At 34.5% G+C, this 14,202-nt stretch overlaps 3 protein-coding genes across 9 annotated transcripts; all 3 read right to left on the minus strand.

The window, feature by feature from the left end:
- Positions 1–154: 154 nt before the first annotated feature.
- On the minus strand, positions 155–4,070 carry LOC140808738 (protein MICROTUBULE BINDING PROTEIN 2C-like). Its single transcript, XM_073165951.1, has 5 exons — positions 3,758–4,070; positions 3,554–3,637; positions 2,026–2,358; positions 730–948; positions 155–495 (listed from the first exon to the last, which is right to left on the minus strand). The coding sequence occupies exons 1-5, from the start codon at positions 3,926–3,928 to the stop codon at positions 343–345; spliced, it is 960 nt and encodes a 319-aa protein (XP_073022052.1). The 5' UTR covers positions 3,929–4,070; the 3' UTR covers positions 155–342.
- A 983-nt stretch (positions 4,071–5,053) lies between these two features.
- Positions 5,054–7,266, minus strand: LOC140809362 (uncharacterized). Its single transcript, XM_073166959.1, has 4 exons — positions 7,042–7,266; positions 6,790–6,911; positions 5,435–5,590; positions 5,054–5,363 (listed from the first exon to the last, which is right to left on the minus strand). The coding sequence occupies exons 1-4, from the start codon at positions 7,264–7,266 to the stop codon at positions 5,255–5,257; spliced, it is 612 nt and encodes a 203-aa protein (XP_073023060.1). The 3' UTR covers positions 5,054–5,254.
- On the minus strand, positions 7,229–11,993 carry LOC140809361 (single-stranded DNA-binding protein, mitochondrial-like). Of its 7 annotated transcripts, none has more exons than XR_012113104.1 (6): positions 11,666–11,993; positions 10,748–10,974; positions 10,132–10,232; positions 9,101–9,188; positions 8,847–8,926; positions 7,803–8,211 (listed from the first exon to the last, which is right to left on the minus strand). XR_012113104.1 is itself a non-coding variant. In XM_073166958.1 (5 exons), exons 1-4 carry the CDS (start codon positions 11,900–11,902, stop codon positions 8,865–8,867), a joined length of 627 nt encoding a protein of 208 aa, XP_073023059.1. In that variant the 5' UTR covers positions 11,903–11,993; the 3' UTR covers positions 7,229–7,357; positions 8,847–8,864. The 7 variants fall into 7 exon arrangements, 5 of the variants coding, with proteins under 5 accessions (XP_073023059.1, XP_073023058.1, XP_073023057.1 ...); XR_012113103.1 differs by lacking the exon at positions 7,803–8,211 and adding an exon at positions 8,499–8,678; XM_073166958.1 differs by lacking the exons at positions 7,803–8,211; positions 9,101–9,188 and adding an exon at positions 7,229–7,357.
- Positions 11,994–14,202: the final 2,209 nt, after the last annotated feature.

Here is a 14,202-nt window from a genome sequence, read left to right on the forward strand (position 1 = left end):
TTTCCTTGCTCCTGTGACCTTATTAAGCACCTCAAAAACTTAATTTGAAAATAAAATATAAATAATTTTGAAATTCATTTTAAAAATAAGCGTAATTAATTCATTCAAGGAAATAGCACCAAACTAGAACAGTTAATTTATATCAACCGGCAAATTAGAGATAAGTTACTCAGATTGCAAAAATAATAGTCCCATCTTAACAGCAGCAAATGTAAAATACAAAATATAGGACAATATTACAGTCATTCCGACAACTAAAACACATAAGTTAAAGGGCAGACGTGCATCTGACGAACTTGGACGCCCCACCCCATCGAGCAGGTCATTTTCCAACATTCATGTTCATTTAAGAACAACCGATTGCAGGTGAAATCTAGCTTTGACAGCGGCAGCAATAGATTCATCGTCTTGCTTTTCTTTTGCTTCCGCCACTGCAGCGATATAAGCTTCCCTAGCTGCTTCCAATTTCTGCATTTCTACTTCAGTAAAAGATTCCTGCCCACAAAGCACAGACTCTTACAATATACTTAAAATAAAATAAAATAAATTAAGAAAAAGATCTGAACGATCTGAAAAGAGGTGGATAATACAAGCATACAAATTGTGCATGTATAATACACAAGACTTGTGTTACCCGAAATAAAGAACATAGTTTCTAAAACACAAAGTAGAAATGAGGGAGAGAGGAAGTAATAAAAAGAATGGTGCTCATAAGTATAAATAACTTACTGACTCGTGATCCTCTTCAAGAGGGTATGAGACAAATTCACAGTCCGAATCCGAAAGAGTAATATCAGTCCTTTTCAAGCCTTCGATTATTGACATGAAACATGAAATCTCTCCTTCTAGTTTTGTTAGATCTTCCTGAAGCTTCTCTACTTTTTTGTTGGAAGTCATTGCCTCCCACTGTAGTTTTTCCACAGCAGCTTGTTTGTCTGCTAGCTTAATCTGTTAGAATATATACCCTCAAGAACAGAGATAGATGATAAAATAAATAGATCACTAAGGTCAGACAATAATTTCATCACATCAGCAATCAAATTTTTTCAGCCGGGGATAGACATGTAGTAGTTTCTTATTTAATAGCAAGTTTCAGATGCAACACGCCAGCTTTTACAATAACTAATGAAGAACCATAGAGATGCGCATGATAATAAATTGTTGAACCACTATATCTGCTCCCAGATAGTTATGGTTAACATATAACACAAGTATATCTTTATATATGCGCCACCTCCACAGTTAGTTATCTCCATTCAAGTATTGTGCAACGGCATTGTTCCATTCATTAAGTTTCAGTTAACCTCACTATAATCCAATGTAATATTTGTGTATATACATTTACCCTCAATTAACAGGACCTAAACGAGCACAAATCCAAACTAAAAGAATTGATGATTTGGTGCAACTCACCTCAAATATTATGTTTTGAGTAAGGTTTTAAATCTTAGGGGATGGTTATGTTTTATCACCAAAGGGGATATTTGGTAGTGATGATTAACAAATATAATTATAATTAAAAAGACACTAAACTGTTCGTTTAAAAATTGTAAATGAACATGGTTTAAGTCACCCATTTATAGGAGGTCGTGGTAATCTTTGCTACTCTGGTCTGGGTGAACTGGGCAAGTGTTTAGATGATCGTAGACAGCAGTCGCCGGAAATAGAGAAAAATAGAGAGAGAGAATAATGGAATCCTTTTTAGCATATCTTATAAACACTGTCTACCGGGAAAAAAATCTCGATTTTACATGCTCCGGTTATGTCTATGCCAAATTTGGCCAACAATTACTCATGCTTAGGAGTTATATTGAATGAGGTGTGGATGAAAATGCAGATGGAAGTGTTCTAAACAAAGGAAGTGAGAAATGAGCACAAAATCTAGCTAATCAAGGTATCATCTAGAGAAAGATATGAGTAGTTACAGCAAAGATAACAAGGTACTCCGGTACAAAAACTTGACAAGTAATAAATTTAGTCCAATAGAAAATTTTAGATTTTGAAGACACTCATAAGTCATCATACCTTTGCATCAGAGAGCTGTAACTGTGTCGACTTAATCAGTAAGTCCTTTCCTGCGACCTCATTTTTTAGCTCATCAAATTTCAATTGCATTGAAGCCATCTCACTCTCTGAAAGCTCCGCTGATTTCAGAAGTTCATCTTTTTCTGATAATTGTCTTTTTAGATCCTCGACTTGGTCCCGTAATGCCATCAGTTCTTCTCTATCCTTTTCAGATGGTAATGATCTAGATGAAAAATTTGAGAAGCTGTCATCGCAGCCATCTTGGTTATTGGCTGTATTTTTGTTTTTCTCCTCCCTTTGCTTTTTAGTTTGAAGAGCACTCCTTTCTGTTGTCTGCGGCAAACATTATCAACAGCATGCATTCATTGTCAATCAATAAATTTAACTCATTTGACAGTGAACCGTGATGAATGAAATGAATATTCACATGTAACGAGACCTTCATGGAAACTCGGAGACAAGGAAGTCAAGTTCAAATCATGATGGTAATGCTTCATAACGAACAAGTACAAGTTATCAAACATGGAAATTTAACAGCCATTTGGAGTTTAAGCATCAAAATCTTTTCTCTAAAGGTGTTTGTGCGTGAGTGTATCCAAGCATGCAACGCACAATGAAACAAGGAGCTTCAAAGACAAAAATTAGATGAAAGCCTTGAAGTCTAAATATTGAAAAAGTTCATATTCTTAGATGGGCAGTTTCCTAAAGTCATAAAGAACACATCACCCAGCACCACTGAAGTTGGAAGATTAAATGCCATAAACCATGAGAATATTGAAATAGTGAATTACTTGTGCAAACGAGATGGCCAAGAACAATGGAGTAGTCACCTTATCATTGAACCGTAAAAATTTCGTTTTTTTTTCTCGTCTCTTTACTTGATTATTTGATTGCTTGCATTTTCCCTGAAGTTGCGTGCATTGATTTACTTTGAGAAAATCACTGTGAATTAAGAAAGTGATGTTTAACCAAGTTCGGCTTTTATTGTAAAGTTAAGATGGTCTGTTTTAACTAAATTCCTTCACGTTATAATGCATCATGCACCCTGAAACTAGTATCAAAGTGGTCAGGAAAACTAAGAAGTACCAAGAATATAAATGATAGATGTGTGAAGCTAGTGAAATTTCTCTGAACAGAAAAATACTACCAAACATGAGCAAATATAAACGTGTAATGCAGAATCCAGCAAAACTGTGGAGTCCACTCTACCTAAATTAAAACACAGAAAGGATTTGGAAACTGGGCATCCAGACTCAAGGTTTGAGAATATTTATTCCACCAAAAATTAAAAATGAAATGGATGAAACTACTCCTGAATAAATCATTTTTAAGTAATGGATAGGCACGGAGAGTATAATAAACATCATTATTTTCGCCAGGTGCCAAAGAAAATCCATCGAGGCAGTTGACAAAGGAAAAAAAATTGTAGTTAGACAAGAGCCAAATATACATAAAGTAGCGTCCAAAAAAGTAATTTGATATAAACAGATTGCCTTCCATTTTACAAAAAAAAAAAAAAAAAATTTACCTTCTTATAAAGGGATTCTCTAGACGGCGTTTTGGTATAGATCATCGAACCCCTTCTCGTGAAAGAAGAATTCGCTTTCCGGTCCTAGCGTTTCAATTCCAAACGGAAAAAATACAGAAACTCAGAGAACGCATCACTCCAGATTTCTCTAAAATAAAATAAAATGAAACGAAAGAGAGTACTGAAATGCAGGGGTGTCCTTACAATGAGCGACTGGACAAGTGGAACGATCTCGACAAGGTCGTTAAAAAGAACACGGTCTACGTTGCCGGTGGCGGCTGCGGCGGACAGAGAAGAGAAGGTGCGACTGAGCGGTGACTGGTCCTCGCCGGCGTTGTCTTGCAAGCCTACCAAATGCTGCTGCTGCTTATACATTTTTGCTCTAAGGAAAACACAGTGAAGTGAGATGGGAATCGATTCTTCGATTTGATGGTAAATCTGTTCAACTGAAATCGAGGATAGATTTCTTGCAATCTCCCCAAATTAATTTGAAAACACTTTTTTTAAAAGCTAATTTGAAAATATTTTGAGTGTGATTGTCCATTGACCATTAGTGTCCTTTTTTTATTTAATTTTTTTTAAATCGGCCGCGACCCCACGTCTATTGAATTTTTTAATGAGAAATTTTAAAATATATATATATATATATAATTTTGATGTTCTTAGATAAATAAATAGATAAATAAAAATAATTGTCGTCAAGGTCAAGCACGTCTATTGGATTTCAATGTGAGAAAATATTTTTAATTTATTCTTCGAATTTTGTACAAATATGCTGTCAAAAACATCTATTCAAATTAGGGTTACATAGATTAGGTATAGTATCCAAGCTTCCATATACTCAACTTATCATTTAAATTTATAATAAAATGAAAGTTGATTTCACGTTTTTTAGGCAAAAATGAAATCTTCTAATTGAAAAATCAGATCATCACGAGATACAAGATCACCGTTTGTGAACTCGACCAAATACAAAGAAAACGAGATTTTTTTACCAAAGCATGAGAAATCTCATTTGTTAATTATGACTCGTCATTTATGAAAGAGTGAAGACCACCATTCACTCGGTTAAGTTGCAATCAGACTAGATCCAAGCACAGACATAGAGGTGTCAACGATCCGAATATGTTCGCGAGTTTTCGATCAAATAATATATGATTTGTATTCGAGTTTATCGAATTTGAGTCGAACTCGAACTTTTTTCGAGCTGAACTCGAGCCCAAATTATTTTATTCAATAGCTCGCGTGTTTTAGCATTTTATTAATATAATATAATTACATATTAAATAAATAAATTTCGAGTCTTTCCAATACTTATTTTCGAGCAATTTTTCAAATTAGTTCGCAAATATGTTCGAATCTTTCGAGCAAAAAGTTTTAACATTTTCGGACTTCGAATCGAGCTCGAGCTCGAGCTCAGATATAACTAATTCGAACCTTCAAATATCATGTTATATTCAATTCAATTCGGTTTGTTTACAAAAGAATTCTTAATGGGGAAGATTTAGTACATGGAAGCATGTCTCAGTTAATTACCTGTATTCGAACCAAACAATATCAGTCTGAATCCCCATAATAACAAAAAAAAAAAAAAAAAAAGTCACATCTTTGTATGTGAAATCATTGTACAATGATCAATTTACTATGTAGATTATTAGTAACATATATGATTTGGCCTTGTCTTTGTAGTTGTATAACTGATCAGTTCCATGTATGTTTCGAGGTTCTCGATGGCTTCGACTTCCACATAATCGCATTGGGATCCGGACAAATTTTATATTCGATTTTTGGAATCGGAACTTGAGGAACACTGCGAAACCATGAAAATTAATCGTCTTCCTTTTGTTAATATAAAGAAAAAGAAGTTGGTAAATATCTAACCTTAATGTAGCAACTTCAATTTGAGAGAAGTCCATATTAGCAGAAGAGGCTCCTTGTAATGAAATGGTTCTATGCGTCAGATCAGTTGCTTGTTCCTTGATTGCAAGTACTTTACAATTCAAGTTAATTGAGATATTGTTTTGGCCCATCACCAACCTACATGAACAAATTATATACATATATTTGTTTCATTCAACGTGCGGCTCGAATTCTACGAAAGATTAGCCAAACAGTATCTGATGACCTTAGAGAAATAATGAAAATTTACCAACTTAATACCTCATATTAATGGAGTCGATCTCTATTTTACCAAATAATCGAATTGAAGGTATATTATAAGGCCATATATTCGTATTTTCTGCTCGTAATTATAGTTTTTCGTGTAAATTTTAATTACGGGAAGAATATGAAAAAATTGAGAATACAATACACTTGACAGACAAATATGTGGTATTAAGTATTTTCCTTCATTTAATCACACGTTATCTGCATGATTTCACCAACTTGGGTATATTTAGTTTCATGCCGTTGATTTTGTGTTTTGATATAACTTTAATTGTTGTTATACAACTGAAAGCAGTAGCCAATCCACCAAAATAAATATCCCAATCACTAATTTTTTTAGCTGATGACTTAGTCGATTCAAAACTTATGTCGAGTACAATAATTGTCTTTGTTAGATAGAGCAACTAGAACGACATGACTTATTGTGTGGTTTAAAAGATTCGAGTTGCATCATCACCACGACTATAACTCTTAGTAAAACGACAAACGCTCAATCCTACCACCAAACAGTAACATTTCTCTCCGACCTCATAAAAAAAAGTCGCTGAATATTGTATTTGATACGATCACCCATGGGCCTGAGTTACCATCAACATAATGGGTTCATTAAAGGAATAGGTCACAAAAGGAAGGCGAGAAATTTAACTCAAGTGGAGCCCTTTTCATACTCATTATCAATTAGCGGTTAGAACTGATTTTGGGTTGAGGTAGACATCTAGAAGCATCCCACTACTAGCAACAGCCAGCAAGATGGTCCTTGATATTATAAAAATGGAGCAATAATCTAGTTTTATTCATTAAGTCTTTTTTTTTAGAAAAGAAATGAAGGCCACTATTTTGTTTCATTTTCGAAATTTCCTCGTTTGCATATGTTGTGGTTGTAATTCAGTAAGCATTTCATCAACCCAACTAACATGTTGAATTCTTGGTTTGCCCATAATGAAACAACCGTTGACCAACCATTCATCTTCATCTTTCGTTGAGTTTCAAACCCAAATTAATTTGATCAAGTTCAAGAAGTATGTAGGTAAGAATCAATGATTTTGCATCAAACCAAACTTTTAACTTACTTGTAAAGAAAACTATGATTATGAAGTCCCAAAACAAGAGTGGAAGCTCCAATCTCTCTGATTATTGCGCCGACCCTTCCTCCCTCTCCATCACCTTCTGTAACCACAATCTCTGTCTTCGTCTGCAAACATAGCATAAAAAAGAAAAGCCCACTTTTTTTTAACTTTCATTTTTCAAGAAAAGGAAAAAAATAAATAAAAAAGATCGACTGGAGTGTAATGTTGAGGGAACGTATATATGTGTATACGTACATTAGGGAAAGAGTTGCAGATATCTCTAAAGGAGAGGGCCAATTGGAAACCTTTGAGACGAAGTGTTCTGTTCTTTTTCTTGTTTCTTGATCTTGATTTTGGGTATACATGTAAAAGTATGACTAAATCACCCAAACGGAGGATGTTTTCAAGTGCCCACCGGAGGGCCGTTCTTGCTACTTGTACATCTTCCACAATGACGACTATTTTTCTCACATCTTCCATCAATTTCCCCCCTTGGAAACTTTGCGGGAGCTCGTATTTGTTTATTTTGGCTCTTGATGATATGACGTGTCTACCTGTTTCCTATCCCACTCTATCATTGAAAAGGGAGCAGGGATGACTATATATATACATATATATATATATACACACACACACACACACGGAACTATATGTATCGAAGAGTTGAACAACACGCATGACATATGAACGATATATTATATGTTAATGGTGCACTGAATTATATTTTATTATATTAAAAAAATATTATATACACGTATTGTATTTTTAACGAATATATGAGAGAATCGACGAGCGTCCTTCACTGAAAATGAAGTGAAAATTATGTGGAGTTGGGAAGGAAAATTTAATGAGGACATATTGTGTTTGAGGAAATTCAAAAATTATACCACCAAAAGTTAATATGGGATGAATATATAATAAAGACATAAAAAAACAATAATAAGTTAAAAACAATAAGTTTAAAAAACAATAGTTATAGAGAACAAAAAAATATACTAAAACACCAATATTATAATAATAACTTTTTTAACAATATAGTGAGTGATAGATATCGCAAAAGTTAGCGGAGATTCATGCTTATTTTTCGATTTGGCTATATGTTGTTGGACTGATTTAATTGAGGAATATGATAAAGATGTATGGGTGAGAAGACTTGGCCGCGTAGTCGTGTTGGAGACTGGAGGGCGATAATATCTTAATGGCCTTCCTTGCAAAGTTGGTGTCGGATTCAGTGGTTAAACATAAACACGGCAAGCAAATTCGAAACTAAAACCTGGTCGGGTGCCGTTCAGGGATAAACACAACTCCAATTGAATCATACATACACCCATTATTTCATTCGACACACTGTCATTAAGGCCTTCGTAACGCGGCACTCTATGAGAGAACCATTAGTTCTCCAACTGCGGTTTGGCAATTGCCACACTGCATACATTGACATTATATACTAGCTGTACGTTGTGACACATGATTCGTATAATCCGTAAGAAAAAAAATGAAAAAAATAGAGTTCTTTTTTTAAAAAAATTAAAATGATTAATTTTTAGAATCGATCTAGTATGATAAAAAAAATAAATGTAAAATATGAAAATGGATAATGAAAATTTAAAGGATTTGTTGGAATTATTAAAAAGGCTTCACTAAAGTTACGTTACAATGACTTTAAATCTTTAATTAATATGATATAATATATATCACCAGCTGAACCAATGACTTGCCCTATAACTCCTAACAGGCATTACATCCTATAATTTAAAAATGTCAAACACAAAGTATCCAACTATTGTCACTCAACTGTAGTTCGAAATTATCATCCAGTAACGATATTTTTATGATTTACAGGGCTAAACCTGAACCCAAATTTTTTATATTTGCACCACAAAAAACCGGTTCTGCTTGCATTGGATTCCGAGACAGGATGGATACCCAAGCATGAAAAAAAGGGGGGGGAAGGGGGTCAGAAGAGCAAGGCAAGAGCAAGATTGAGATGGCCGTACCAATGACCAAGGAATCGCCCCAATGGAGAGTGAAACAGGTTAAGCTTTTATGTTTAAACTCACCTTAATAAGAGCCAAGCCCTACAAAATCAACTTTTGATAGCTTCTCGGCATCATTCCGTCACCTAAATACAAAACCCGGCCTGCAAGACCAAGATAGTTGTAGTTCAGACACAGAATCACGATGTAATTCAGAGCAGAAGTCCAATCCAAGAAAGGCAAGAGCCTGCTTAAATTATACAATGATCCCACGAATCATTCCCACAAATCCTACGTTCAATTAACAACTAAACTGAATGGTTGAGACTATAGCATACATGCATTTTCCATAATTGCAAAAATACGTTGGGGATGCAAACAAGTCCAGCCTCAAGACAGTTTCCAACATCTGGGTTTGATCCATAACTGCATGATCAAGAGAAAATAATATATGGGTATATACCATAGAAGTGGAAAATACATAAGGGAACCAAACAAGCTCAACTCGAGTCAAGATTCAAACAATGTCTGGCTAGGTTGTTTACCTATTGAAGCTTGACATGGTTTAAACAATAGCAGCACATGCTGACAATATAATGTAGACAATAATATATGGGCTAAACATCATTGATGATTCGACCTTTATAATTTCAGAACATATAATTCACATTAAGTCATGAACATCAAATTAAAATAAAACTACTCCTCACGAGCTTTTGAGCAACATGTAAATTCAAACTAAATAAAATTTAAACTAAGTTTGCGTTCATCTCTCACCTCTAGATTATATCATAAAGCCCATAAGTCACCCATCCCAAACATTGTAGAAAACCTTAACATATTCAACATTCACAAACACTTTTAGCATTTAAAGTACAGATTCTTCTCTAGAAAATTTCTTGAAATTCTTTTATAAGTAATAGAGAGAATAAAATAACTGGAAAAACACACAAACACATTATATCATGTGTTCTATCACACTTCTTTCCTCTCCCCTGACAATCACTGCCACTCCTTGGGAGTTATATTATTCCCTATTAGTAGGAATTGAAACTCAACTTGTTTGAGAGTGTATAGAAGCAATTCGAGCACCAACATGCTTATGTTCTTAAATGGTTGGCCTGCCAAATAAGAGTGTGCATGCACATCCAGATGTCAAATCACACATTTAGTAAACACCTATAATTGCTAGCCATAATGGGTATAGCATCACTTCCAACGTGAATGGAAGCCTCGGACCAACAGAATTCAAAGTAGGACAAAACTTGCAGTAGCCGCAACCAGAAAAGCATTCCTAATAGCCCCATCCAACAAGTATATAATAAGGAACATTAACAAAATGAAGCATATGAATTGAAAGTCAGCTTACCATTTCCACGTACAGCAATCTCTCGTATTCGCCGGATTAAACCACTTATGGGATCATTGAAGATTTTTGTCTCTAGATTCCCTTCCACATACAAGATAGAACTACAATGGGTAAAACTCGATCAAATACCAAAATTCAAAACAAAATATGTACAAGTGTATGAAATGAAGGAAATCGAAAAGGCTGGGTGTAGAGAAAAATAGAGCCGATGGGGAAACAAAGGAAAAACAAAGGAGGGTCTACTTGATTTCATGAATCAGGAGTAAAGACTGTGTGAGCTGAAAGTAAATTACTCCATGATATGCACAAAAGTGACGTAAGTTGAAAAAATATCAGTTCATCTGTGCATGAGAGATTGACTTCTCCATTGACCATTTATAGTTTCACATAGTAATATGATCAGTGTGGTGAATGACAGCGCAGACTTAACAATCCCTTATATCCTAATTAAATTGCATAAAGACATGAATCGATAACTACAAATCACTATTCATCCCCATTCTTTTTGGCAGCTCTTCTCAAGCAATTTCTGGTAACTGATTTCCATTTGCAAACAGTGCTTAGACTACAATACACCTGTCCACAGATCCAAGTTTTACTAGAAATAGAAAGTTACCCGGTTGCAAAATTCTTCACTGCGAGTTCTCCCAATCTCTCAGGATATAATGAAACCCTGTGCCACTGCACTGCACAACGATTTGCATAATCCCTGGGTTCTTCATTATCCAAAGGCCTCCTGTTGTTCCGGATGCCCCCAGTTCCAACAGAGAGCAGAGTCACTATCCTCCCACTCTTTAATTTCTTTGGTATGGGAGCCTGTCCCAATTTCCCAATCAATATTGCCTGCTTCACACAAAATTGAAGCCCAGATCAAACATCACAATAGGTTAACCAGTATGGAGTAACAATTTTATAGCATAGATAATGTAAATAATGTTAATTTATATGTGTAACATTTCCAAATACATTATCATAAGTTAAACTGGTATGCAGACACATTAAACTGTGAGGTCGTCTCTGTTTAATAAGTGAGAAGAGACATGAATAAAATTTAATGAGAGCGGTCTACAGTGCCTAAAAGTTGATCAAACTAAGCCATATCCAAAAACATAGTATTTTGTGCATTTGGGGACATTCAGGTGTGTTGACAAGAGTCAAGAAGGCACACCTAGTTCAGCTATGCCGAGTCCATAATTAAGTGGTCATTTATCTAAATGCCTGTGCCAAGTCCCGAATGCAACATATGTGTAATCTGCACACGTACGGGCATAAAAACAATGAAAAAGGTTCTGTTTTAACATTTAGAATTCAATTGTACTCATCGTCACGCATACACCTTCTACCTTTAAATTTACGTCTAGAAGATGATTCGGGGACGAGCTGCACAAAAAATAAATTCGAACAAGGATGCGTTGGACCAGAAAGATATGGCCAGCGACAAAAGACTTCGAAATTCTATGCGAAATGTAGGCTGTAACAAGAGCTCAACTACAATTGAAAATGATTAACGAGTAACACCATTAAAAAAAAACACCTTGTAAATGCCCAAGTCCAAACCGTTTTCGAGGGTTCGCTCCTTATTGCTCGTAAACTGCTGCTGATTTGATGACGAAAGACGGGTTGTCTCAAAAACAGAATCAGAATCAGAATCTGCCTCCCTCTCTGCAGATGAGAGGCTTTTTGTGCAGAAAGAAACTAAAGAGGTTTTCGCGTTTGCTTTGTATCTGTTGAGACTTCCACCGTAAAGCTTTCTTGGAAGTGAAGACGCCATTGATTTGCTGCGTGTCTCCTTCCTACCCTAGTAGTCAAACTACAAGAGGTTAGGGTTTTTAGCTTTTCCACATTCTCCGGTGGAGTTGGTATGTAATCCAGTCGAACTTTGGAAATCTGAGTTTGTTGTTTATTATTTAACCGAAATTGAGTTTTAGTTAATAAAGAATATATATAATAAAAGATTTTTTATATTTCAAAAAATCATCTGTAATTTTGAAAAAATAACATTTTCATAAAATAAATTTTTAAAAATTGAAAGTATTTAGTTCATATTTAAATGAAAGTACGTAATTTTGGAAAATAATGAAAGATTAACTACAATTTACACATTTTTTAAATATCTTTATATATTTTACAAATGTATCAATATAATTTATACAACAGAATTTTCACATATTTTTTTTATGATATATGAGAATTCACAATCGTTATCATTCAATCTAAATTGAGTAGACTTCGGACTAACAAAAGACTCTACGAACCATGTTACTTAAGTAGATCAAGTTTTGATAGAACTGATATTCAAATTATGAAACACTTTAGTGCAATAAACCTTCTTGAAATACAATTATACTATTTTCATAAATGATTATAATACTAGTTTTTAATAAAATGCCAAAATATATTTTCTTTCAATGTTTGCAAAGATAAGGTCTGTTGGTATATTTTGTGAACATAAGTAGATCAACTGGTACCAAGATTGCTGCCAAAATCTATTTTTTTTGTAATGCACATGGGCTGTTCCCGATTGGGCTGTATCCCTCTCGGTTGTCCCATTACCCATTACTCATAGAACTTCTCCAGCCCAGGAACTGGAGCTTTTGCCTTCCCTAGGATTAGAACCCAAGACCTCCTGGACTTATATAGATCTTGGCAGCAATCCTGGTACCAGTTGATCTAAGTCCAGGAGGTCTTGGGTTCTAATCCTGGGAAAGGCAAAAGCTCCAGTTCCTGGGCTGGAGAAGTTCTATGAGTAATGGGTAATGGGACAACCGAAAGGGATACAGCCCAATCGGGAACAGCCCATGTGCATTACAAAAAAATAGATCTTGGCAGCAATCCTGGTACCAGTTGATCTAGTAGATCAACTGGTACCAGGATTGCTGCCAAGATCTATATAAGTCCAGGAGGTCTTGGGTTCTAATCCTGGGGAAGGCAAAAGCTCCAGTTCCTGGGCTGGAGAAGTTCTATGAGTAATGGGTAATGGGACAACCGAGAGGGATACAACCCAATCGGGAACAGCCCATATGCATTACAAAAAAAAAAATATATAATCAATGTATATGTTAATTTTGGATTAGACATAAATATTAGGTGTTATGATGTATTTGATGAAACTTAAAATTAATAATATATTATATGTTAAAACCTGTATTTTAAAATTTTAAGTTTCATTAAAATTATAAATTATGTTATTTTAGTATTGTTTGTTTATATTTAAATGTCTTACCAAATTTGTTTTATTTTCAGGTTTTTTACGTGTTGGTAAAATAATGATAACTCAAGCTAGAAAATTCAAATGGAGGTAACTCAAACATGGTTGGAATCCTTGAGAAGTTATTTACAACTTTGCAGAAGACATGATTGCCTAAAAAGCTCATTAAGATGATCAAATTGTGCAAAGATCAAAAGGGGACACATTACTTTTACTATGACCATCATTTAGTAAAAAATTCTAACTATTTCAATATTTATCCAATGAGGTGAATCAAGTGGCCAAACTCATCTACACAAAATTCCCCACATGTTTGTGGCCTTAATCAGAGTCAAAGTGGTGAGAAAAGTCGTGGAACAAGGCATTGAAAGAAGGGACATGGAATTGGAGTTGAGGAGACAAAGATACTATTACAACTACATACATGGCATTAATAGAATTTTTGACTCTTTCTCTCATTTGGCCTATAAATAGAGGCCTTGTGCTAGCTTGAGAATCATTCTATCTCATTGTAAAATATAGTGTGAGTGTGTATCAAAGTTCTAAGTTTAAATATATTTTCTTTCATTTTCTCAACTATGAGTGATATTTTAGTGTTGATCAAAAGTAAGTTCATGGCAAGCTAAATCTATTATGTCAAGGTGAAGAGGATGCATTCTTGGTGAAGTAAGATTGTTTATATTTTATATTATTTCTTTATCTCTTTTCATTTAGCTAACTTATTTTTATTGTAGGTATAAAAATGAATTATTTGTTGTTATCAATTTACATCAAATGCTTGATACCATTAAAGTGGTTATCTTGATTTGTTGTTTAATTTTGATACAATAAATATTTCATCACTTATTATTATATATATATAG

Source organism: Primulina eburnea, chromosome 13 (genome assembly GCF_022965805.1).
Source record: "Primulina eburnea isolate SZY01 chromosome 13, ASM2296580v1, whole genome shotgun sequence".
NCBI classification, from domain to species: Eukaryota; Viridiplantae; Streptophyta; class Magnoliopsida; order Lamiales; family Gesneriaceae; genus Primulina; species Primulina eburnea.